At 36.8% G+C, this 27618-nt stretch overlaps 1 protein-coding gene and 1 long non-coding RNA gene across 15 annotated transcripts in view; one reads left to right on the top strand and one right to left on the bottom strand.

Moving 5' to 3' along the window:
* LOC106165990 (rap guanine nucleotide exchange factor 2) overlaps positions 1 to 27618 on the top strand; it is a 96074-nt gene that overhangs the window by 50736 nt on the left and 17720 nt on the right. For 11 of the 14 annotated variants that reach the window (XM_087006534.1, XM_087006524.1, XM_087006529.1 and 8 more), the window contains 3 exons: positions 7041 to 7116; positions 13172 to 13327; positions 23818 to 24045. In XM_087006534.1, coding sequence (XP_086862660.1) covers positions 7041 to 7116; positions 13172 to 13327; positions 23818 to 24045 — 460 coding nt within the window. Of the gene's footprint in view, positions 1 to 1089; positions 1847 to 7040; positions 7117 to 13171; positions 13328 to 16202; positions 17955 to 19652; positions 20031 to 23817; positions 24046 to 27618 lie in introns of those variants that run through there. The other 3 variants (XM_087006527.1, XM_087006532.1, XM_087006539.1) reach the window with 3 other exon arrangements.
* Positions 8863 to 26772, bottom strand: LOC147763317 (uncharacterized). The gene is made up of 3 exons (XR_015333210.1): positions 26657 to 26772; positions 11059 to 11146; positions 8863 to 10706 (listed from the first exon to the last, which is right to left on the bottom strand). It is a non-coding gene; the product is annotated as an uncharacterized LOC147763317 (long non-coding RNA).

Here is a 27618-nt window from a genome sequence, read left to right on the forward strand (position 1 = left end):
CCGTAAATGTGATAAATACAAGGTGGACAAGAAACTTGTTACCTCTTGGAGTTTGCTATTTGTTTTGTGCTGTTTGGTATCTCTGCTGACATCATCACTGACGTCTTCGTCTGACTTTAAGTCAGGGCTTCGCCACAACATCACTTAACAGGTTTAAACACCTTGCATACTGTTGCTTCTTGCAGGCATAGGAGATATTTGCCATCATTGAGCATTGGAGAGCTACTTAATAATATGTCTGTGTGTCCTTATGCTTATAAATCCTGCTCTGTGGAGGATTTATGGTATTTTATCAAGCAAAGTGGATTTTGAATTTACCCATTAGTACAGGGCATCAGGTCGGTTATTCATTTCTGAAGAATAATCTGATCAATGGGGATTTTGCCTGACTTTATGATATATTGTTTTTTCCTTGGTGAAGAAATAATGACATCTAAATAAACAGGAAAATGATGGCGGCCATTCTTGAGTGAGGTGACAGGGAGACATTAATCGTCTTTAGGATAAGAGCCGCGTGTATACTGCAGACGCCATATTAAGGAAAGAGACTGGACTCGCACTTGCAGCACTATATTGATTAATTGCCGGGTTGATCTTGCCATTTTGACCATTAGACCCCCATCATTGTCTACTACAGCTGATGTGAAGGCAGAAGAAAAAAAAAAACTCAGAACATCTTTTATAGCACATTTAATTGCTCTGAATTCTACTCATGTATGCCGTTTTCGTGAGCTTCAAAGCAATTAATGCTTGTCAAAGGAAGTCGGGGAAGAAATCATTGTTTTCATCTTGTCTAATCGCTGCGTGCCTCTGATAGAAGACAATGGAGGACGGGCATTAATTGGCGGTGGCAGCGGTGGCTCAAGGCTGGTGCTGTGCTTGAGTGTGTTTGCAGGAAAGTAGAAAGTAAATTGAAATTGATGCTTTTGAACTTTATAAGGCAGACACAAGTCAGTCTCTACTGAATTGTCAACTTAAACTGCACATCTTTTGTGACAAAGATTAAGGAATACATACCCTGCTCCAAGAGGGACATGTAGACTACATATATGTATATATATCTTCAGGCTATCAAGGATTCTCTCCTACAACACAGGAATACCTGTTAACAAACAAGATCTGATTCGTATGTAATAGAGTTTGAGAGACTGACGTGGGTTTTTTATTCATGCAGTGAATAAGGCGTGCAGAGCACGTTTGTTCATGCTACGTTGGAATGACAGCGGTATTGTGCCTTACATTTCTGTTTGAAAAGAAGACACCAAGGACTTTGTAGGGCTGTTAGTTTCTATAGCATTCTTCATGTGTTAAAGTATTCCATCTAGAAGCGTGCTGGTCGGGTTTACACAGAAGATGCTGTATATGTTGAGGAGATTTACATGCCATCTTTCCACTGTAGTTTATGGACAATAAACATGAGATTAGGCAATTAACACGCGACTACTTGGATCAAAATTTCAATTTGTAAAAAGAGACAGATATGCATAGATTTCAACTTAATGGGGCTTTCTGATACATAACATGTCTAAGGAATATGCATAAGACTTGCCAATATTGGGGAAAAGTACTACTGTAATGCAGTCTTCATGGACTGCACGGCTATAAAGCGGTACCTTCAATACGTGTACGGATACGCCATGACAGACGCCCCGTGTATCTGTCACATCTTGGAGGCTGCTGGGATTAAACCTGGGCATGTTAAGTGTGAAACTAAGCAAAAGACACAGGGTGTGGGGACTGCGCTGCCGTCCCCAGGGAAGGAGTATTTAGATCGTAATTATTGGTTGTTTCATGCATTTGAGGATGAGGAGTTGGAAGATGAGGAGGACAGGGGTGGAGGAGTCAGGTAAGAAATGGGGTATGGTTTGGCAGGTGAATTGATGTATTAAGAAAAAGTTTTCAGTGGGAGAAATGTGGTATGATATGGGGGCATGACAGTTTTTGGATATGATGGTGTTTTGTTGTGAAACTTGTAAAATGTTTTTCTAATAGATTTTACATAAATAGTTACCCCAGTAGCAGGTGGATCAAGGGACCCCTCCCCCATTGACACAAAGTGAAACATAGTCATTTGGGGATTTGTCCTTCTTCAATAATTCTGCATGGTTATAGAAAAGGTCAAGTGGAAAAGAAATATCAGAGTGAATTATAAGCCTAGACATGTATACATTTGTTGCATTTAAAGACATCCCTTAACCCCAAGCAACTTTAGACTTTGCGGCTACGTTCAGCATGGTTTTAACTTAAACTGATTGTAGACTTACTCCAGGACAATTTAATGGAAAGGCTGTGACATGGTCAAGCTTATCAGTCTATGGATATGGACCTAATGAGCTGATCTAACTTACTGCACAGTTTATGTACTGGATGGAAAGAAAATTACTTGAATTCTTCTTAGAGTCAGTTTTAAAACAATTTTGATTAAAATGGTGGTAGATGCGGCCAGGGCCTTGTTTCTAGGCGTGTACTTGGTACGAACAATTTACCACTTGTTACAGAAGCAAAGTTCAGAGTCGCAGGGATTGCCAGCGAGCCATTGGTATCAACAGTTTATATGCTTCGAATACTTCTGCTGCGACTTGGCTCTCTTTCAGAGACATAGGCAACAGTATGTTATGAGTATAAATTGGCTTGGTGTTAGTTTAGGACACTTAATGTGAATGTTATTGCCTTATTGATTTCTGTTTTATAAAAAAGTGTTATCTTTATTATTATGCTTGTTCCTGGAGCAAATGAGGGATGTTTTTTTCAAAGATGAATAAGATTTTATAATAAAATATAAAAAAATTCTAACTGGAAAAAAAAATACAGAAGAAAAATAACTTAACGAAGAGTGTATGTTTTCTCTATAACTTTGCTATCCTAAAAGCTGCAGGGTTTCACGAATGAAGGGGAAAAAAGCAGAAAAGTCCTGAAATTTAGCTCCAAATGAAGAGTTTAAATTCCAACATGATTTTTGTATGTATTTTTGCACTCAAAGCACAAAACATCAGCAGGCTTTCCAGCTTTTTAATGTGACTTAAAAAAAGCTATAAAAGAAATCCCATACCATCATTTCAATTGGCACCAGGCACCTGGGGCTCTCCAAACTGATCCACCCTGGTTTATTTACCTGTGGTGAATTTTTTGCTACCTGTTTTACAGGTGATTAAAAGATATCCAGGTCTCTTGGGATTATCCTTATTGTATGGTACTTGACTAACCTAATAACTGGGGAGATTTTGTTTGCAACCATTTTTGACTCGGATTAGTGTATTTTTCTGCATAGCTAGTAAAAGAAAGAAAAAGAAGAAGAAGTAGTAGAAGAGAGAGAGAGAGAGAGAAAGAGAGAGAGAGAGAGTGTATATTTGTTATGGCTCTACAGTTATCTTATTAGCTAAGAATATACACAGATAACCACGTTTTATTTTATTGCAAATTCTCATTGTATAAAACCCTTGCTGTTCCTTAGATCATAATATTATCCTGTAGAAGTTTGCCAAAAACAGTGTTTAACTGCCCTAGTCACTTATGGTGATATTGTATGTCCATGCTATCCAGGGTGGTCTAGTACAGGTGGTAATTTGGCAGGTGTGGGATGTTACATATATCTGTAGTAGGCAGTGTCAATAGCAGTAGCAAACTAACAGGAATTTTTATCTGGATGAGTTTCAAATTATGTTTAGAAGGTAACATTGTTCTATTCTGGTTTTCGATGATGGACAATATGTTATAAATATATTTTTCACATATTTGGATCTTTACATTTTGGTCTTCTCCATCCCCATTACCCTGTGCTGCGCCCCTTCCCCCCACTAAAATCCTAACTGGTAATTTGCTTTGCTTGTCTGTATCTATATCTCATTTGTACTGCACATGACAGAAACATAGAAATAAAGACAATCTGATTATCTTTCAACAATTCCGCCCACATCTATCTAAGATATAATGTTGCCATGAGATGTGTCTGTCAAATAGCTCAAATTGTACCTAATGTAGCGTGTAAAACCTCCATGTGAATACTGCCTCTTCACTTGGTTGGTTTGGTGGGTCTAATCAGTAGTACACCTACGTATCACATTACCTCTCATGACACTCCACAACACTCAGTGAATGTCTGCTTTATCTGTAACATCTATTGGGTACGTTTGATTTTATTTTATTACTAGATTTAACCCTCTTCTTGAAATTACTCTCATTGTTTCATCCATAAATTTTTTTTTGTTGATTACAGAATTACCCAATCCCATTCTCATCTCCTTTGATTAAAATAATGGGTCTTTTTTCATCATGTTTTGTCGGAGTTTGTTAAAAAGATTGACAGCTCTGTGAGCTTTCTTCTTATTGGATGATTCCGCCTTCAGTTAAGGTGAGCAGTTAGCATCATACACAATTATTGTCGGCTTATACCAGTACGGGCTCACAAATATGGATTTTGTGGAATTTTTTTTTTCGTTAGCAATAAATGGAATAGATGTTATTATGAGTTAAGATCTGCTCATTATATCTGTGTGCAATTAAGTATAGTTTTTCAATATGCAGGTGCTCTTTGTCTCTATTATTATCAATCTGTTTGAGTAATTGTTGTGATGAGTCATCATGGACTTAAGGCTGCGTTCAGTTTGTTCTAAATGAAATGGTTTTCAAAATTCCTGAATATATTCTATGTTGTGTACTTTCTTTCTTCTCCCTGCTCATGGCAAATTTTGCTGATTGCTTGATGTTATGTTTACATGGTATGGAGTGATAGCAGTGAGGCCTTTAATTTCTGAAGTTACGCTCAAAACGTTTTTGGTTGAAACTGTCCTGAACCTGATGGTTTGGTGATGATAGTAGTAGGACATCTGCTGAGGCAATTCAATTACTTCATAGCCGTTTTATGTCCTATGCTCCACTACAGGATATGTGTCATACCTGTCATTAAAAAAGTTGCTTTGTCAATACAAAACATTATAGATAACTATGACCTGTTATTTGAAAATATTGTCTCTTTTTATCCTGAATATGTATTTGTGCACGGTTGTAATTGCATTTCACACTCAATGTGATGGTTAATGTGTTGATCAGTGTTAGTTTTTACCTGAAGAATTATCATTTATTAGTTTTCAAGATAATCATGAAGTTATCCCAGATGCGGTTTACAGCCACATTTTGATAATAAAACAGTATATTTAATTTTTAAAATAAGGGTCAGTTTTGAGAGAAAAGGTTACTTTATCACCTGCGAGCTCATAATGTTTACTGAATGATTTATTATTCACATAAATATGTTGTATTATAGTTATTTCTTAAAAATGATAAGTAAGGTCACATCAATATGATCAATATTATTGATGAGGGTAAGGATCTTACTCTTACCTACTGGTATTCGGCTGTTATTTATTTATTTAATGATCAAGTCATGCAGGTGGTTGATGAATTTCGTGCACGGTATTCCCGTCACGTCACGGCAGTTATTGATATGGTGTGTCTCACCTGTGGGTGTCTTTCCTGGCATGTCATTCTCAGTAACCTCTGCGTGTAATGTCACAGAACAGATGGAGTAATGATCTCACTGTAGCAGTTTGGTAGTATGGTGGTGTGAATCTGGACGAAGTTTTGAGGATTTTAGTATTTGGGAAAAATGTTACCTGGAATGAAAAATTGGTAGGTGATGTGTATTGTTTGTATTGATTCTTATTCTGACACTCTCCTTGTCTCTTTCTTTCTTCGTCTGGGATAGTCACAGCATAGATATCATAGGTATATTGTCACAGGGTATATAGTATAATGATGTTCACAAACCTCTTCATGTACAGTGATGTCTATGCTTCCTACATTGTTCTGCTTCTGGTGTAAGAATTAAATGCGAGATTTAAGAGAGCCACCTCTAAAATTGCTGCCTGGAATGAAATGAATGATGGGTTAGATATTATTTTCAAAACTGTGTCATCTTTGTAAACAGTTCATTTGAAGTCAAAGAAAGCTGTTGAGATAATGACACATGTATGTCCCTGTATGTAGCAATATAAATTGTTGAGCCAAAATGTTCATTAGCTTGGTAGTTGGATACTTTATGAAAACTTTATCAAACGTATATAAGTATTTCGGTTAGTGTTTGATAATTTTCATTTAGTAATTATCATGTTGTTGTTTACTATGGTTTTTTTATATTAAGATTATTTTGTCTGTTTAAGGTATAGAGGTATGGATTGCATATCATTTGAAATTAAGGGATAATTTTGGATGTGTGCACCATATTTTTCAATTCATATTTACTGATAGCATATGCAGAAATATTTTTGTACATAGAAAAGGACATGATTGCCCCAAGACCTTTGACAAGAATGATCAGATCATAATGTCCAAATAATAATATAAGGGAAAGTTGCTATGTGAATGGTCAAAGGTAAAGAACAGAATAAAGGGATTATCTCGGTTATTTGTTTGTTTGCGTGCGAACTGTGTAGGCTTATTGACGTACCTGAAGGTTATATGAGGGTATTTCTTTCGGATTGTAATAGTTACATGTGATGACAAATTTGATGTTTTTCATTTGTTTGGCATTGCAGTGTGTGGGTGTATGTGTGTGTGTGTGTTTGTGTGCACACGTGTGTGTGTGTGTGTGTGTGTGTGTGTGTGTGTGTGTGTGTGTCTTTTCTGTATATTTGAATGAGGAGAGAAAAAGAGCATACTCTTTCATCCTCACTTTTAAAAATAAATACCAATTATCTTCTGAACAACAAACAACATAGCATTGAATGCTATAAACTGTCTCCAACATTTATTGTATTTTATATCGTCACCACAGCTGGTGATATGTACTTAATAGCATCCTTTATAGTGTCTAGTATTTTAGCTGGGGGGCAAATGCGACCTAATATTCATCCCCACATCTAGGTGTCATAAGAATACATAAAACCCTGTTGCACAAGAAGAAAAACAATGAAGAGAAGTTTTGGGGGGATCGAAGAAGTTTTCCCTATATAAACATTACTACCACTATTGTTTTTCATAGCTTTTTTATTTCATTTTATTCAAATGAAGGTTTGATGTAAATGAAATTTTTATTTATTTTTTAGTTTTGGCAAGCGGACGGCAGGATGTGCCCGTCGTCCCAACGAGTGCCTCATTCTGGAGCCGTCGGAAATGATTGTGGTAAGTTTATAAGTGTGGATTGTATATCAGCTAACACAGTGTTATATATAACACAGTGTCACATCTTACACATTGGTACACCTAACATAATGATATATGTAACACAGTGTCATATCTTACACATTGGTACACCTAACGCAGTGTTATATGTAACACAGTGTCACATCTTACACATTGGTTCACCTAACACAATGTCACCTACCAACAACCTAACACTGTCACATCAAACATGATAGTATCCTAGCTGTCACCTTTCCAAGCCTATCACTTCCCCACATATCATATTATCAAATATTCATTTCAAATACAGAGAGAATTTAAAATTTTATATTTAAGAAAGAAATATTGTGTCCATGTCTCAGAAAACCAATGTAGTGTCTGGCAGAGTTTTAAGGCCAAGTTTGCAGAAGGCATTTACAATGATTCATTTAATCAGTGAGACATGTGCCCTCATTTCTAATTTACCACCTTAGTGGAGGAAAATAGACACAACATCTGCTTGCTTAGCAACTACTACACATTTGGTTGGAAATGTCATGAATTATTACTGAGCTGGTAATAAAATGAGAGGTGTTTGACACTGGGACACCATTACTTAAAGGAAGAGATGTATTATTTTTGGATAACTCATTGTCAGAGAGGTGGATTCTGTAGAAGGATAATTTATACATATGTTCACTTTATTCATTATTCAAGGTGGGATGCATTTCTGAAAGGAAAGTCAGGGCAACACTTATCTTTATTTGTTTGATTCATTACTTTTAATCTTGAGTATGCATTGATCTTGTTGCAATGAAACAATTTGTGTGGCTTTTTTTTCTGCTTCACAGGTTTTTTCCCTTTGGTAATTTTTTTCATTTGTATTATCCAGTCAAGTTTGAGGGAATAGAAATCAAGCGTAATGGCTTCTATGTTTTCATCCATTCAGAGAACAATAAGAGATTTAATAACCTAGTTTTATTTGGAGACAATGATTTAGAATGGTCAGCCATTTAAATATTACATCTGTATAAAAAGCACATTTTCTCCAAATTTAAGCGAAATTGCCATATTAATTACAGGATTGGAATTAATTTTTTCTGTGCTTGACTAAAAATAAAAAATTGGTTTAGTCATATTTATATTGACAAATATTTTCTTATTGCTCATTCACTCTTCATTGTAGCTTTTCCCCAGATTTATCTAGATGGATTCTCACAGGAAGATCAGCATGTCGATCTGTAATGTAGTCATTGTTATATTATACAATTTTCTACTCATGCGAACATCCTATATATCAACATATTGATAGTAAGTAAGAGATGTTTTCCAAACTCCTACTCTCCTAGCATTGAAATTCTCTACTTTTTGTTAAAGAAGTACTGGTCCAGGATAATTTGATATCACTAGTATTATAGACTGAAGATTTGGTCCTTTCTTCTCAAACATGCCTGACATCCACATCAATTTGCTGCCTGACCTGGTCTCTGTAGAAGAAGAAAGGGAAGGGTTGTGGTCCCCCCACCTTCTAACCTTTGGCTGTGTCAAGCACCATCTTAACTTAGATGGGTTGTAGATTATCCCCCCCCCCCAAAAAAAAAAAAAAAAAAAAAATGTTTGATCTAAGATAAACCATTGTCTTTATGTATGTGATGAATTTCTTGAGTTAAGTTCCCTCAAGTCCACCAGACATTACTCAGTGGGTTAGTTGAGGCAAAATGATGCCATCATTGATGAATCAATTGTAATCATGTGGTCTTCTTCCTGAAGTCTTATACCTTTTTGGTTCAAACTGTACAGAGCGCAGCCTGTTTCATCTTGTGGACCTCATACTGCCTGCTTGGTACAGAAGAGAGATTGCCTTGGGATGGTGGGTCTGTTTTCATCTGGTATGTGTGAAAAGTAAAATAACCCATCCATGAAATTAATATAGTAATACTGAAGTAGCTGTTGAGTCCACCCATTACTTTGATTTACCCCAGAAAAATATCTAAAAGGGGAGAGGTTGTTGACAGAAAACTGTCAAAGGTCAAGGATTAAATCATTCTTATATCATTGGCTGACAGTTTTGTCCAGAGTGTAAGAGTTCTGCAGAAAAGAAAAATGAAAAGAAAAGAGTAACATGGTTCCAGGAAAGAGAAGTTAAAAATGGGTTGTAGGCCATTCACCTTAATGTTTTATTTGCTGATGTCTCAAATCATCTACACGTGTGAGTACCGTCTGTCATGCACCTTTCCTTTTCCTTGGTTTACTTGAAAAAATGGTCATGTGGAAATAATTGCTATTCTGTCTATGGCACAACAGGTATTTAACCTGAATTTGCGAAATTTAAGAAGATATCATCGACCTTGAATAGTAGCTTTTTTTATGCAGCTGACTCCACAAGAAAGAAGAGGAGCAGCAGTTATGCGATTATTTGTGTTTCTTCAAACTTGCATGTAACATTGTGGAATGCGATTTGACAGAAGGATCTTGGCAAGTACCACATTGTTGTGTGGGTATACAAGTAGGAGGCTTATATTTTATGGTTGTGGGGCGTTTTGCTCCAGTGATTTTACTTTAGCCAAAAGGCGGCGCTTGTTGAAGGGGTTTAGACAAGACAAGCTCATATCTAGGTTTAAGTCATTTTAGGCATATTATCACTGGTAAATGATAACTGTTATATAAATTGATGGAAGTGATGATACAAGCATAAAGGTCTAAGGCCTAGGTAATTTTTTGAATTATATCAAAGACATAATTTTATTTTGAAAATTTCTATTTATAGCATAGATCAGCTAAGACACAATTAATAAAGGTTCTCTTTTGATCTGATATAGTTATGATCATTTCCTGTTTTTTACAACAATAAAATCACTCATCTGTGCTGTAGAAAAATGCTCGTCTGAAGAAAAAAACATGAGGGTCAATACATGGCTTTTTTAAAAATCTTGATGAAGACTGTTTCAAAGTCCTTGCCAAAGAAAGATTGAGAAATTATTAATGATTATCGATCTTCATTGGAAAAGACCCTTGTTAGCTTACTTTAATTGACTCAATTAGGGGCTATAGATCTGTAGAGGGAGAAAGCTGTAAAAGTCTGGAGCATTTGGTCAAATCTGATTTCAGGCCACTTCAGACTTTTCTTAAAGAGTTTCCGATTAGTCTCTCAGTAGATGAGGTTTATCCCCTCCATTATATTTGTCCATAAGGTTAAACCCACTTGTGCTTAAAGGCATGCACCTCCATGCATGAGTTATTAAAAGTTTTCTTAACAGGTTTAATGGAGAGATTTCCCCACAGCCACGTGGGGAAAATGGGCAAAATCAATACCCCATCAATGGAAAGAAAACACTTGAGATCTAAAGCATTTGTGAACTTTTCTTCCACTCTGTTAGGCTGTATTGACTGGTGCTGGAAACCTTTAGCCGTCAGGGGTTACAGGGACTTGACACCAGTTGCTTTAGGAGAGGGCTGTGTGGAAGCGACATTTGCTGGGATAGCTGTGGAGTACACAGGCCTGGAGTGTTCTTACCCCTGGTCTGGTGCAGTATGGGGTGGTGCACTAAATTAGGGTGACTTTACCCATTTGTAATCTCATCTGAGTACCTACAATCTGGACCTGTGGCATCCTGTAAAATGACAGTAGCATGCTTAGTATTGTATAGACGTGGATAATATAATAGGGAAAGTGACACAAAGTAATCGGCTTTAAAACCAGAAATGAGGCAAAATGATATGTACAACAGTTTAGATGGAGAACCTCTCAGGAGTAGATAGAAGACTCTTCAGGGATATTTATTACAAGACATGGGCCATCTACTGATGATGAATGCACATTGATATTAGTATCATAGCTATGTTGTGGAGTTCACAATATTCACAGCAGTATTAATTAAAGGGATATACTATTCAGACACAGTGACTATAGTTTTTAATTGCCACTTTCAATATCAACTTGTTTCATCTACTAATTTCACTCACTCTCGGATGATTTTCCCATGAGTATCAGCAGGCCTTGTGTTAAAATAGGATTCCCACTCTAGGGTGTTGGGTTAATAATTCACTCTCCCTAGGGGGGAGAAAAAAAATCTTTATATTATTATTCACTGTTGCCACACAACAATTCAAATGACAAGTGGTTCTGGTGACAAGAGTTATAATGGAGTTAAAAAGTCATCTGGGAAGATGACTAAGTGTTGAAACAACAGCAATTTTTCACTTCACTTGGGACAATGTGGAAGTTGGGATGACTTGTCGAGAATAAAGTGTAGAATCTGGATGGATTGCGGCCGTAACTAGTAATTTGGACATCTTCAAGACTGTGTTTCCATTTTAGAAAAGGACAGGAAGATGGTTTCATGTGATGTTGGATGTAGTATGTAATGTAGAGGAACATGGAACAACTGGTGTTTATTTCATATTTTGTTCAGTTAAAGGATAAGGATTCTTCGGGATGGCTAAATTTTTTGCCATAGATGAGTTATAATGACATATAAAGTTGATAGAAATTGAGTGATCCTGATGGTGAATCAAAGTTTTGTTTAAAAGGTATATTAAAAACATACTCATGAGTAGGAAACAGCGAAAACATTTAGAGCGTGCAATGAGTGCACTGCAGGATTGTAGCTTGCTCTGGATGTGGGATGATTTTGATTTGGAATGGCAAGGGAAATTGTTGGTAAGCATTTTATCATAGCTTTATTCTGTCTTGTTTAGAAGTACAGAAACATTGTGTTTTTACAACTGAGTGAAATGCTTTTAAAAGTAACTGAAGGACTATTTTGGAGAACTAAAATGTGTTAGTATACCAATTCAACTGGTATTTTTCATAATTGAAACTTGGCAAAACTGAACACCTTGTCACACCTGAGATCTAGTTTGTATATTTTTTTTATAAAAAGAAATTAAGATGAAATATCTGCAAAACCAAGGTTATTCCATTTGTCACATCTAACACACTTATAATAACAACCACAGCCTGTCACACCTAACACACTGAGTGTAACAACCACAGCCTGTCACACCTAACACACTGAGTGTAACAACTACAGCCTGTTACACCTAACACACTGAGTGTAACAACCACAACCTGTTACACCTAACACACTTATAGTAACAACCACAACCTGTTACACCTAACACACTGAGTGTAACAACCACAGCCTGTCACATCTAACACACTTATAGTAACAACCACAACCTGTTATACCTAACACACTTATAGTAACAACCACAACCTGTTACACCTAACACACTGAGTGTAACAACCACAGCCTGTCACATCTAACACACTTATAGTAACAACCACAACCTGTTACACCTAACACACTTATAGTAACAACCACAACCTGTTACACCTAACACACTTTTAGTAACAACCACAACCTGTTACACCTAACACACTGAGAGTAACAACCACAACCTGCTACAGTTACCACATGTTCAACTAGTTATGCTCTCTGAAGAGAACATGGATACCAGTATGTACCCCTTAAGCATCCTTAAATGAGTTCAAAGAATGTGTTTTGGCTACTGAACGGCTAAGATAACTGAGAAATGTGGTAATCCATAGGTATGTAATATTTCATCTTTGTCTCTATTATCTCTGTGAGGTAAGGTGATATATCATGAAGAATTATCTGTGGTTATAAAGATTTTCCTGTACATTTTACTAGTAAGATGTTATATAGGAAGTAAAGTAGGAAAGATAGATTAGTTTCTCTAGCAGGTATGTTCAAATAAGAGCTTTGCAGGTTGCATTTTTAATCTTATCTTTTTATTCATTTTACATCCTTATGTAGAGATACTGGCAAAGTATTGCTAGTTCTAACAAAAACAAAAGTGAAAATAACACTTTATGTTAACAACATACATAGTTGATCTACCTAAGGATCAAATGGGCTTTATATTTGGTGATATTGTTGGTTTCTCTTAATAATTATTTTGTAAATGAAAACGCCATGAAATTTTATTTATTTACAGGTATACTAATGCTTCTTATGAGTGATAGCAAGACAAGCATCCAAACAAACATGGGAATGCACTGTGAGATATTGATATTGTTATTAACTAGTCTGATTATTCCTGTCTTCAGATTGACTACCCTGATGTCCAGTTAATGAAAGCGGGTCAAGGTCGCCAACCAGCCTGTCCTGTGCCAAACATGGAGAAATACATGTCCCTAGAGGGCAGTGATGAATACAAGATGGGCCGAGGCAGGGGAAACATGGCAGAGGGCCCTCTCGACCAGGTATATGAGAGAGAGAAAGAGAGAGAGAGAGAGAGATGCTATTTGTGTGATTGATAATTCTAGGCTCACGCAGGCATTATACATTTTCCCCAGTTGTCAAGGCATATTTCTGTGGATAAACAATTTTAACAAGATTTGATTAAAATTGTTTAGAAAAAAAAAATGTATATAAAAGGAGGCAGAGTCCAGATGTAGTAGTATGTAATGATTGAGATGTGCACTTCTAATTGTGTTTGCTCCTGATGGTTGAGGAAGATGAACAGGCAGTTATGTTGACATGTTGGCTGTGGATAGTCCCATTCAGAGTGACTTTGGCTATAGTTAGATAGTTTACAAAAAATGAATGCCCCCCCCCCCCCCCCCCCTTGCAGGTTAGTGCATGATGTAATGCAGTCATCCTGTAGCTGATTAAAAGTGTAGTTAATCATGTTTGGATTTACTTATACATTAAGCATTTGCTTCCCATTTGAAATACTTTGCTCATCAAAACAGGTGAAATCGGATTAAAAAAACAAAGTCACAGAATTCCAGTTGGATTTTCCTTTTTAGGCTCTGTCCAAAATTAGTTTCTATCTAATTTTTGTATCCAGATTTCATTTACTGGATAATTTCCCATCCATTGCCTATATTGTAATCATGTATTGATATGCCACTGTCTGCTCATGAGAATTCCCTCACTCGGACTGAATCAATAAAGTTCTATAGTGTGCTTCAGAATCATTCATCTTCTGCTAATTTCACAGGGAGAACCTTGTGAGAGATTGCTCTTAAGGTGTTAGAAAGGTCTTTTCAAATTCTAAGCTAAAGTTCCATTGTCATGAAATTAGAGACCAAGATTGCTCCAAAGTAATCTTGTTTTGCGGACTTTTCTTCTTTAAATTAGTGTAGACCAAAAGACATTGTGATTGAAAAAAACCTTAAAAACCTAATAATGATCTCATAAATTGTGCGACCTGCGAGACAAAATTAATTTTGTGCCTTAAAGTGGAGAAAATTACTGTTCATCTCTTAGAGATGGTAGTTCTCAGGAGTGGTATACAAACACTTCAACATTGATTATTTTAAATCATATTTGAGACATTTTGTCTTATCAGGGGATTGCTTAAATTATTATATACGGTTATGTGTTTAATTGGGGTAAGTTCCTGAGGGTTTGCAGCATTCTTAATCTGAAACTCATCATTTTTATTGGCCTTGCAAGAAAAAAGTCAATATAATATGTAGTCAGTCTGTATGCCTGAAGAACCAATACGAATTTAAACTTAAAAAAAAAAAAAAATAATAAAGCATTCAGAAAGTGCAGGCCTCTGCAGTTCAATTCTCAATATTATTAATAAATCCATGAATCGCCACCGAAATCCAATCAATTTTAAGTTAGCTTATTTCTGACCTATCCTGAACAATTTCCAAAATCAATCTTTAACTTTTTTGAGTTATACTGTTAATTAACAAACCAAGAAAGGCAACAATGTAACATAACACCAAGGCTTGTGATTAAGATTTCTAACCATTGAAAGTTTTATCTTATCCCTCTGTTGTACCTCCAATTATTAGTATAAGTGAAATGAGGCATTTGCCATAGGATTGATTAGTAATGGAAGAAATCATAATATCACAGTGTACAGCAGTTTTATACACTCAGGTCAGCCAGTACGACTAGACAAAAAATGTGACCCCACTCTTTAATCCAGTCCTTTTATATCATCAGAGTTTTTTTACCCAACTAATGGTGTGATCATCCTATGGATTGGTTTCTGAGCCATTACCAGCTGAATGAATTGGAAAGATCAATGCCTATAAACAGAAACCTAGGACTGGAACAGTGACTTGATGTGCCATTAGACCTAAGCCTCAGTGTTTTGTACCATAACAGACATTTACAGTATTACATTACTTTTAAAATATGGCTAATTGAAAGGCAGAATAATTTAGCTGCTGTGTATGTTGTAGGGGTCTTATGACAAAAGCTGGAAAAATGATAAAAATATTGAATGGAGAGAGAATTCTCGAGTAGAAAAAACGGAAATTTCGAGCATGGAAGCTGAGCCCCTTGAATCTGGGCTGTTGTTGAGTGCAGTAGAATGTTGCAGACAGCTCTGACTCACCCCAGCAGATAAATCACAGTAACAACATGGAAAAAGCTTCAGGGAGTTTTGAAGAATTAGCATACTATACTGTTTTTATCTAGTCTTATCTGCCAAAGTTTACTTTTCTCAAGCTCAACTCAAATGCCAAGAAGATTGTGCATCACTTTCTGTGTTAGACCAGGGGAGTCTGCTCTAGAAATGGCACAGTCTGTGGATTTTTATATACAGTCATTATTCTCGGACTTCACACATCTCATATACCAAACTTTTTATTATTTGAACAATAAAAATTTTCAGTGCTGCATGGAAATACTTTCTGAACTGAATCCCACTCTCTATGTACAATTTTTCATGCAACCATTCAGAAATAATGATGGGAACACTATGCTTGGAAATGTAATTAATCAGTAAGTCTGACTTTGTCGAGATATTACCGTATTCATCATTTTATGCAGCACTGCAATTTGGCTGTAAATTTTACCTTAATCTGTTTATTTTCTCACTATATTGTCACATCCCATTAGAAAATAATTAATTGCTGGGACTAGCATAAGGGGAGGTGCTTGAGGCTAAAAAACTCAGTAATTGGCAACTGAATCCTCCCAGCCAAAATACATAGTATGTGATGCCTTGAATCGTAATAGCTGATATTATTATTATTATCCCCTGTTTCTCCCTTTGATTTATAGTGGACCAGCCAATATTTCATAACAGAGCACAGGCTGCGCTGAGAAGCCAGTCAATATCCCGATGCTTTATTATTATCATTAAGGGAGTTGGTTCAAGGAAATTCACGTCTGTGTGCATCTCGTCTGTTCAGGACCTTTTGAGAGCCCTGCAGGTCTTGGCTGAGGACTACAGTGTTTATAGGAAGGCTGGAGATCCTAGAGAAGGTCTCTTAGTGGCTTTGCGCTGTATTATTTCTTTGATGCCTGAACCAGTGTTGCTACATTTTGCTCTGTGTTCTGGAGAGATTGCTGTTGTGAGTTTGTTTGTGCTGGAGAAAAACTGCTGAGATGATAATAACTATTCATCACTGCTGAAAATATTTTTCTTCCTGTGAAAAAAGTTGATATTGATTCTGCGGCTTCATGGGATTATTTCCACATCGACTTCAGTGAAGGGGTACAGACAAATACAGACAGGAGAACCAGTCTTATTTACATTTCTCATTGTTTATTGGCATCTGTCAATGTTACCATTTCAAGGCCAAGGGTACTATTGGATTGCTACTGTCTGTCACACAATTTTCTGCTTTGCTACTATTACTGTTGAAGTTATGCTCTAATTTGATTGGACTCCATTTTATTTAATTTTTTCATTCACCTAAAGAAGTGGTCAGGATTAAGCTCTCTTATGTACTTTTACAGCCCATCTTTCGTGTGTGTTAAACCTTTCTAGTCCTCAGCCAAGATTTGACCACAAAAGCATTATAAATTACTTATCCTAGACTCTTCGTGGTAATTCAGAATACTTTCTGAAGATTTCCAAGAAGATTACAACCTCCTTTTCATAGACCAATAGATAAAAGCTGCAATTCAGTTGCAAAAGCCTCTACGAAATTGATCATCATGGGATTAGACAGTTTCATCAAAGACTTGTAATGGCAGTGTCTGGCTGCGCCAAAGTCATTGGCAACCTTTTTCACACACTGGCAACCTTTCCAGTTAATACTGAAGTGCTAAGTATGTTTAAGTTTTCTTGGCTAATGTTTCAAGAAATGTGTTAGCGGATGCTCAAGGCCCATTGGCTTTCATATTTATGACATTGGCAGGTATATTACGAGAACATTACAGCAGAGAGAACAGTTTCCCAGCTAAGAGATGTTTTAAAAATTGTTTGAAGACGAAGATGTTGAGTCACGTCACCAGTGTGTCAGAACTTGACACAAGGTCAAAGATGATATAAGATTATAGAAGATGCTGTGCCAATGAAGAAAGATTTCTGTTGTATACAGGTATACATCCAGCTGATAACTAGTAGTTGATCAGTGTGCTCAAATTGCAAGGATATCCTTTTTGAAGATACGGATGATAGCATATAACAAGACAAGGCTGTAGAGCAAAGGATTTAAAGGACATATGCTTGGAGTAATAACACAGAGGGCGTCAAGTAGGCAGATCAGTTAAATGAGACACATTTCTTAAGATTTTAGAGTCGTGACGAGACATTAGGAAACCAGCAGCATGTTTGTCATTGTGGTGGTGCTGACATTTCTGGCGACTGTTCTCTATGCCCTTCTTCATCGTATCAACTTCTTTGGCTTTCAACTTTGTGGAAAGACCCCTGCGGCTTTGGACATGGCACCCGCTCTTCCTTGTGGAAAAAATGCTGCAACTTTGGACATGGGGCCCTCATTTCCATGTTCAACACTACAGCCACCCACCCCTGTACTCCTTGAAGAACCCCCAACTGACTTCTCTTTGCCAGCAATAGTTTTACCGCGAGATTTCACAACCTTGGATGTCATCCATGATGGAGAGGAGGCAGATGTGGAATCATCTGAGCTGTCAGAAAGTGAAGACGACCTGCTGTTTAATGTAAATACAAGCATGGCGGTTTGGGTTGCACTGCGTTAGGTGTGAGTGTGTTAGGTGTGAGTGTGTTGGGTGTGACAGTGTGTTGGGTGTGACAGTGTGTTGGGTGTGACAGTGTGTTGGGTGTGACAGTGTGTTAGGTGTGACAGTGTGTTGGGTGTGACAGTGTGTTAGGTGTGACAGTGTGTTAGGTGTGACAGTGTGTTGGGTGTGACAGTGTAAGGTATGACAGCCTAATAGGTGCGTCAGGTTTAGCAAGGGCACTGACTGAGTAAAATGTTTATTTAACATGTATAAAATCTTTTCCGGTCACTAAAACGTATAGCTTAAAAAGATTTTAGGAGTTAGTACAAGGTGATGTTATTAGTTCAGTATGTTAGGTTCAAATGTCAATCGCCTTTCTCCAAGGGCTTGATAATTTTATAAATAAATTACATGCTTTCTCAGTATCTGGCCAGCTTTAATTATTGAGTAATCCTGTGTTGTTTTGAATGGTAAACAAGAGTGTACTGAGGTTATTGAGCCCTCCTTTCACTATGCCTTGATGTATCCTAATGTACATAGGAGGCTTAGAATGTTCAGCTTATTGGCACTAAATCATCTTATATGTATCTGCAGCAAGTATTTTCCAGGAATGTCTAGTGCTATCCACATTCTCTGAACACATAATATTCACTGATAGCCCTTATATCCACAGTGCCTAGAAGTCTGCAGAAGTGTACTTAGTGGACCGTGGCATGAACTTGGTCTTGGTGCAACTGTTGAGGAGTTCTGTGTGCACATTCAGGAAAGATTTCCCTACCTTCTTCTTCTTCTCCTGTCTCTCTCTCTCTCTCTCTCTCTCTCTCTCTCTCTCTCTCTCTCTCTCTCTCTCTCTCATCAACTCTTAGTTTTTCCATTTTTTTTAGGTTCAGGTAAAAATTTTCTGAAAACTATGGGATGTACTTCGCATAAATTTAAGGCCTATTTTGATATAACCCATGTGCAGGATGAATATTGCAAAACAAGTCTGTGTGCCTCCAGAGTTAGTGTAGTCCTTTCATGTCATCAGTAGAACGATTGCCTGTCAGAATGTTTTTTGATCCATTATCTACAGATGAAAAAAGATAAATGCTCATAAAGCCAATATATAAGCTGTAACATGCAGTTAAAGGGGAAATCATAATCCTAGGTACTTTTGCGTAAAAAAAAAACAATTATCTATTAAGAAAGAAATGTATTATGGTAGATAGGTGAGTTTCTCATATCGTCCTGGCCGTGACATGTCTGTATATACCTTAATGCTAAAGTCAGTGCAGGTCTGTCATGGAGTCTTAAGGCAATCCTCATGCAATGTTTATGTGGCTATGTGAGTCACAGAGTACTGATGCCTATCTCTTGATGTGAGGCAAAGAAGAGAATCCCTCGCCTACACACAATGTCCCCTTAGTGTATGATCCCAGCATTAAAATACCTGCTGTAATGTTAAAGTGACCGTGTCATGTCTGCGGACCATTGGTCATCTTATGGTATAAGTCATTGAGTCTGGGTGCTGCAGGTGTAATAGTTTCCATTTTCCATCCATTAGCTGTGTAATCTCATTAAGAGGTCAGCTGAAGGTGGACCTCCCCAGTTAGTCATCAAAATACAGGTGTTAAGGAAGACAGTCAGACTTAATGGGATGAGACTGACTACACACCTTTATTTTCTGTATCACAAGACCTGGGCCCATAGTACGCACAGACTGGGGTAGTGGAGACAGCCAGAGTTAATGTGATTACATATAGAGATAGATTTACCTGTGTCTACCTGGCCTGTCCAGTTTGGGGCAGCCTTTAGGTCTTATGACAAGGTGTGAAGTCACAGCTGGGGTGAATGTGACGGTGTTTGTAACAAGTTACCTGTCAACTGGATGTACAAAGAGTGGAGTCAGTGTTAAAACTTTACACTCCTGGATGGTTAGTGGACTTAGAGTGATATTTGGATGGTCAGTGGGATATAGTGACTGGACACAGGTTGACCAGTGGTAGGAGAAGAACTAGGACAGGAATTGTTTACAATATGGTGGTTGGTTTTTCGGGCCGATGCACTGTAAAACAGGTAGGTGTAGGGAGACAGTGGGTCAGTTCTACACATTTATTATTATGATACCCATGGTGGTTTTACTCAGTTGAAATACTGACCTAACTCTCAGAGAAGTGAGGTATATGTCAGGTGATATAGAGCAGGGGCAGGGGTGGTGTAAACATAGTGTCTCCTCTCCAGAGAGGTGGCTTACACAGTGGAAGTCTTTTCACCAGTCTTGGCATTAAAGTGATTGTTTCATTACAATGTCTGTTCTCCCCAGATTTAATAGAGATTTCTCAATAGAGGTTCCTCAGTCTTTCAAGACTTTGTTCTAGGTCTTGTCCAGTCAGTATCAAGTTATTGTCCATTCTGTAGAGATTTTATTAAGATTCTCCAGACTTAATTAGAAAATTTGACCACTTGATTTCAAGTAATTATCCATTCTGTAGGGATTTGATTAAGATTCTTCATTAGCCAATTAGTCTTTTTGGTCTAATTGTCCAATAACCCCATCTGTCATATGATTTAATGTCACTTTATATTGTACATTATGATTTATTTCTTTGCATGATAGATCCATATTTCCCTAACCATTTGTATGTGCAGTGTTTTGATGACAAATAAGAGCATAGAGCATTTATATGGTTATTGGATGACTTTTACCTTGAATAGAAGTAACAAAGTGAAATGAATGAAATATAAGATGAATTCTACACTGATAAATACTCTGGTTTTGAATTGTGTGAGGACTGCTATGATGTGCAGGTTGTTTGGTCAAACCTCCATGACTCACTGAAAAATCTTAGCTAAGACAAGCCCATATGGCATATTTAGATCCTTTGTTATATATCTCTCTGTAATTACATTTGATACGGAAAAATATTAATTTTGCTCTCAAATGCAATAAAATACTAATACCATTATAACAAAAATGTCTGATCATATTTTATAGCCTGTGCATCATTTGATGATTAAGTCTGCAACAACAATCTAATAAAATGAAGGTTTGATTTCCCCTGCTTGACTGGCTTACATATAGTACCTAATGGTCTAGTGATGCTGCTGATACTGTAGGTTGTTTATTGAGTTTAGATAATGACATTAATCAAGAGATGACCAGTTTAAGGGACAGTATACCCACAGCTATTACATTACTCTCCTCACTGTTAAGAGGAAGTCGTTGGTACAATATGTGGGATGACCAGCTCCTAATGAGATTGTTTTGCCCAAGAGACTGCTTGATAGGATCTACATTTTACTGGGAAGCCAATGGATTCTTGATTGCATTACAAATCACGGCTATTTTTGGGTTGTTTTTGATAGCAGAGCACTGGTTGCTTATTTCAAATTGAAGAAATATGATCGAGGGGAAATCTAGGCTCATGTGGGCTTGTTGAATTTTCCCTTAATGACCAAGATTATGTGCTTTGGCTTTGAAAATTATGAAATTGTTTGCCAATCTATTTTTATTTTGACTTAAATTTTCATTTTGGTTCATATTTCTAGTAGGCTGTTCAAATGAAATGAAACTTATTTTAGAATAAACCTAATTTTCTTACCATTTACACTTTTCTCTCAAAATTGAGAAGCACTGCTCTATTATTGAACCCATGTCATTGTTATAACACTGTGAATTAATTACACCATTGTTTTGATACCACTATAACCAAATTGTGTTCACTTTATCATATATAAGATCATGGATGGAAAGAATTGATTGAACATACCATTAGTGTGGTGACTGAATACATTGCTGAACATTACAGCAGTGATAATTATGATGTTGTATTGATCATGTGATTGAGCTATGGATTATGGTATTATTTGCATTTTGAAGTAATGAAGAAAATTAATTACCAACTTTTCATGATGTGTAATTAGGTGGCAGCAGAAGCAAAGATTATTAACAGTGCTTAGGACAATTGTGATTGAAATAGAATACACAAATGATAATATTTGGTACATAGACCCCTTTTAACATTGAAAGGGATACTTCTCTGCATTTTTCTCTTTGGCTATTACTGTCTTTTACACAGGAAAGACACCTTAAGGCACCCACCCCTTGAAACAGCCAATTAGTTCATTTAGCCAGACAGCTAGAATCAAAGTTGTGAAGAAGTTTTGAAAAGGTGTAATTCCCCTGTGGTGTAATTGCATATAAGAACTTGTCAGGGTGGACGCGTCCAGTGAAGTATGTTGCCAACTGTGAAATGAGCTGTCTTCTACCTGCCTGCTTCATTGAAAATCTTGATAAGAGCTATTATAGGATTTTTCAATGTTTTCTTTGTTATGTTTCAGGGGTTTTCTCTGGTGAACTCGTGTTAAGAACTAAATGCTTAGGAATTATAGCCCTGCAGTATTTTTTTTACAATTTCTGTTTGATGTGCCTGCCTTTATCCCCCCCCCCCCCCCCCGTACACCCTCTTACCAGCCCACATTTCATAAAGAAAACCAGCCATATTTCATTAAGAAAACCCTGTGCAGAAGAATTGTATTTCTACCAGCACTTCTATCTGTCCTGCTACTTGTTACAGTATAAAAGCCAGTGTTACACAACCCATAATGTCTCCAGGGAGCAGAACTTCCCATAATCCAGGAATCCATTATAAAGCTATTCCTCAAAGGATTATCCAATAATCCCTGTAGTGTGCTGAGGAATTACAGTCCCATCAATGTCTTTTTGCTATTCAGTTTGATGTACCAATCAATATCTTTCCTCAATTCAGTACATAAGAACTGACGCTCCGCTCATAGGCGTTTCGTAGAGGAATGAACATAATTGCCTGTGGCTTTGATTCCGTTTGCTTTTCTGTTTGCTTTGCCGTTTCCGCTGTTAATGATTTTGATTGATGGTCCGCGGCCAGCGATGTAGAAAAAGTTAGGGGCGTTGCTAAAAATACAGCACAGTTAATATTGTCATAGGGTCTGTTTTTATTGATAAAAGAGAATGTAGATATCATGGTATAAGCAGGGTGCATGTCAGTGGGCATTTCATAGATGTATAGGCTTATGAGGCATGAGACTGTGCCCTTCAAATGTATACATTGGTTATCTTGAGTTTTAAAGATTTGCTTTTTCTCTCTTTACTTTGAGTAATCTGATTTGATTTGTATTAATCATCTGTGGCTGAGTGATATGAGTTGATAATTGTGATATGAGCATGGATTACATACACAGAACTCTGTTGTATATCATCTGGAACATCAAACTTAATATGTTTGACCTAAAAGCAGTGATCAAACGGCTTCTGTTGACCCTTGGTGGTCATTGATTAACAAGGTGAAGAATGGCAAGGGTCAACCAGTTCTCATCAATACTAAGTATTGTTATCAAAAATTGCCTCTTAATCAGAAACTAAAACACCATAGTTAGATAATCCTAATCAAAGTTAAATATATGCTTTCGTTTCCACAGTTGATATATGCCGGGGATTTTTTTAAATTAAAAATATTTAAAACATTTTGCGCATATCTTTTTTTAGAAACTTAATTTTTTCCCTTATCTGGTGTGATAATATATATATATATAAGATAAAGACCAGCAATGTGTTATCTACAAGAACTGAAGCCTGCTTTGATAGTAGTGAATTGTGTGCTATTGAACCTTGTGGTATGAAGAATCACAGACTAAATGTACATATGAGACTTTGTGATCATTGACATAAAACAAAAGTTGCAAAATATTGAATATGCAAGGAAACAAGTAATGTAAAGAAATCTCAAGAAAATGTATGTTTATATGAACAAGAAATTGAAATCCATGGAATGTAAATGATGTAAGAAACAAGACATTCAACATGTACATTTTGTTACATTTTCAGCTTCCTCAGGAACTACAAGGTGTACAAAATGTTCTGCAACGAAGCGAGCAGTATATGCGCAGTGAACAGTACTTCAAACGCAGCTCGCGTGCCAGTGACACGTCCAGTGCGTATTCCGGTTCGGACATGATGCAGTCATCCATAGATGACCAGGACATCGACCTGAGTGGACTGGTAGAGAGCATAGTAGACTCTGATGATGAGGAGGGCTACGCAGAATCTACTGAGGTATTGTCTGATTGGATTACTTTTTAACTCTTTGTGCTCTCTCTCTCTCTCTCTCTCTCTCTCTCTCTCTCTCTCTCTCTCTCTCTCTCTCTCTCTCTCTCTCTCTCTCTCTCTCTCTCTCTCTCTCTCTCTCTCTCTCTCTCTCTCTCTCTCTCTCTCTCTCTCTCTCTCTCTCTCTCTCTCTCTCATGTAAATGTGTTAGCTATGACACAACACAATGGCTTGATTGTGGTTGTTCAATTCTTCAAATTTTGTTTCTATTTGATTGTGACTTGATGTTCAGTAAAATTCATATTTATTTTATATCATTTTTACTGCTGATATTTTGTTTTAGATTTGGATTTTTATTAAAATCTGCTTTAATGGTTAAATTAATTTACAACAAATTAAGATGTAAATCTTGTTGATTATGCAATGAATATATAATTCATCCTCTTTGGTGATAATGAAAAGCAGAATTAAATGGATCTCTTCGTCAATATGTTCTTTAAATCAATTGCACATCAAATGATTACTTTATGGTTGATTGAGATTTTGAACATTTGACGGACAGCTACTTATCTGACTTTTAAAGGCAGTGGAAATTAGAGAAGACTTGTTGGGAAAAATTAAACAAATCTTTCGGTACATCCTTGTTTTCGTAAAAAAAGTTACAAACATGCAGTAGACATAATGTGATGATACAGTACCCCCTAGGGACCAAATTGATCCAATCCCTAGGGGGCAGCAGCTTACCCATGGGGACTTACACTAGAGAAAGCACAGACACGTGCAGTCTACATAAATCAATAATCCTAAATATCTTCGTAGTCATAAGTGTTTTCCTGGTCAGACAAATGTCGTAGGAAATTGGAGGAAATGTGAAGATAGAAAAAGTGCATATTTAAGAATTGATAGAAACATGAGATGAATGGTCTGATTAAGTTTGCTGTAAACAGGATGGATTTTTTTTCTGTTTTATTAAGATCCTCTTTGATTGAGGAAGATTAAAGGGAAGTAGAAAATATTATTACAGTTTGCTGTCATAGAAAATTCATAAATCTAATCATTTACTTTGATATAATGTGTAGGTGTTGTTGCTGAAGAGGAAAAAGTACATGGATCAAACAGCATTAGTAAGATACGTGTTAATATGCAAAAAAAGCATTACTGTTAATATGCAAAAAAAAGCATTACTTGCTTGATTAACTTTTGCAGTTCAAAAAGAGTTGGAAAATTTAGATTTAGGTTCGGGGCTTATATAAATTTTGACTTCTCAATCACTAAAATCCTGACTAATCATGAAAAGTGCTCAATAGCCTCAAGTATTTATTGCTAGAATCATTGGAAGTAATTTGTTGAAAAAAATGTAAGAAAAAATGTAATCAAAGTGAGGAATTGTTTAAATTTTCTGTCTGTATTATTCACTCATAAGGACACTTAATACATCTGCATCAATGGGACACAGTAAGTTGTTTTCTTTTAGGAAAATAAGAGATCTCAAATGCCTTGACAAGGGACTTACTTTATGTATTGGATGCCCGGGCAATTTAGGATAGTATAACAAGTTTATTTGGACCAAATCAAAAACACATTGGGACTGGGTAATGTAGTGGAGAGATAGCAGACACATGGGGTCTTCTGAGAGAATTGAGTAAACTTTTTGTTGGACATATTAGATGGTTTGATAGGCTGTAATCCCCTGTTGGGATGTCATATTTTTTACACAGACTTAACAACATACATAGAATGAACATTAACTTTTAATGGTGTACTAGAGAATAAGAGATGTTTATGTTGGTTTGGATGGAAGGTTGTCACGTAGACATTACTGGGGTGTTTTGCATCCACTTTATTGACTAAAAGTATTGAAAATTTGCTCTTGTTTTTTCAATTTATTACTTGATTTTCATGGCAAAGAACCAGTGATAAGTCCCCGATATAATAACTAAAAAAAAAAAAGAATTACGACTGTAGATGGACCTGAGAAGAGATTGAGTCACTGGGGATTAGACTTTCATTTTGTAAGACCTGTTTACAGTTCACCAAGGTCCATTACCATATATTGCATGTTAGTGAGTGTCTTCAAAACCAGTTTATCTGCTAGATAGCTGAATCTGGAGATATTAACATGTACAAACAACAGCAAAGAAGACAGCCCGGGATGACTAGGATGAGAAATGTGACATCTTTGTTGTTAGTTCAGAAGATAGAGATTAATTCTCATGGATATCACATACTAACAGAGAATTGTGAGCACTGATACACAAGCATTCTGGTGTTTGAGTGTCAAAACATTTTTTTCACAGCAGTTTTTTTCAGTTAATCTCATCCAATAACTTCACCAAGATCATTGCTGTAAGATAGGGTTAGACCAACTGTATCAAGGGCAGTATTCATTGGACTGGAAATGTTAAGTTCGTACCTGTACTGTCTAAACACAAACTGTGCCTGTTTGTTGGACTCCACTGAATCCTCTGCATGAATTGTCCATCCAGATATTCTACTAGTGTGCTACATGGCGACAAGAACCCTTGAATGAAGCACCCCTAGACAGAGGGCATATATAAGACACATACAGTGATGTATGATACTTCAGATACATAAGGCCTCATAGGAACATGGAACATACCTAATGATTTACTGACTGCTAGTTGAAGTACTGTAGTCTGTTGTCTAAGCTTGGGCTGTACCAGTTAGAGAGGTCCAGGGCCTGTAGTCTACTTCATTGTGTGTGAACATGGCTATGTATTACCTGGAGGCTGGAGATATGACACACCTGGAAATACAACTACCTGGATTTAATAAACCATCACTGTGAGATATGGAGGGCTGAGTTAAGGTGGACTGGCTTTTAGCAGATAAGGTGACAGTCAGTGACATCTGTCATCCATCATCTTTCTGTTGTTCTCTGGTGCTATTAGCCCATTGTTGACATCACATGTTGGATGTTCTCTTTTACAATACCCAGAGAATTGTACCATAAGTGATAGCCATTAGTGATGGTCACTTTTATCTGACCAATCTGTAGCTTTGGCCAAGCAGTTAAGAGGCACCTGCAGTACCAGTGGGTGGGTTAACAGGCCTAATGAATTGTAGATTGACCAGAGAATAACATGGTCAGGAAAATAAACCTCTCAAATGTCACAGTGGGAAGAGTTAATCTGTTTGTTTTGATGGGAATTGAATATGATAGACTTCACAAGCCTGGTCAATATAGTGAGCAAAACAACAACAAAATTAATCATCAGGTAGTCTATTTGTCGGCAGGTAGAGGCAGGAAAACAGATAATCAATCAAGGAAATTGGACAGAAAAATGAGGGTATTTCTCTATGGGGTCCCTGGTATTCCCGCCTGGGGTCCCTGGTGATCAGATTTGATTGGACAACCATGTAAGTGGATGCAGATGTCCAGCGCGTCCATTTTTTTATGTTGAGATAAACTGTGACTGCCAGATCAGAGCTTATTTGTTGACTTGTGACTCCAGCGTCATACATACATCATCACACAAAGGATCCTCTCAGATTTAAAGGAACTTCATGAATTTTGCCATTATGGCCGGAGCAGCACTACCTGGGATGTAATTCTTAAAA

This window comes from Lingula anatina, chromosome 2, assembly GCF_051362555.1.
Source record: "Lingula anatina isolate TDL-2025a chromosome 2, LinAna3.0, whole genome shotgun sequence".
NCBI lineage: Eukaryota > Metazoa > Brachiopoda > Lingulata > Lingulida > Lingulidae > Lingula > Lingula anatina.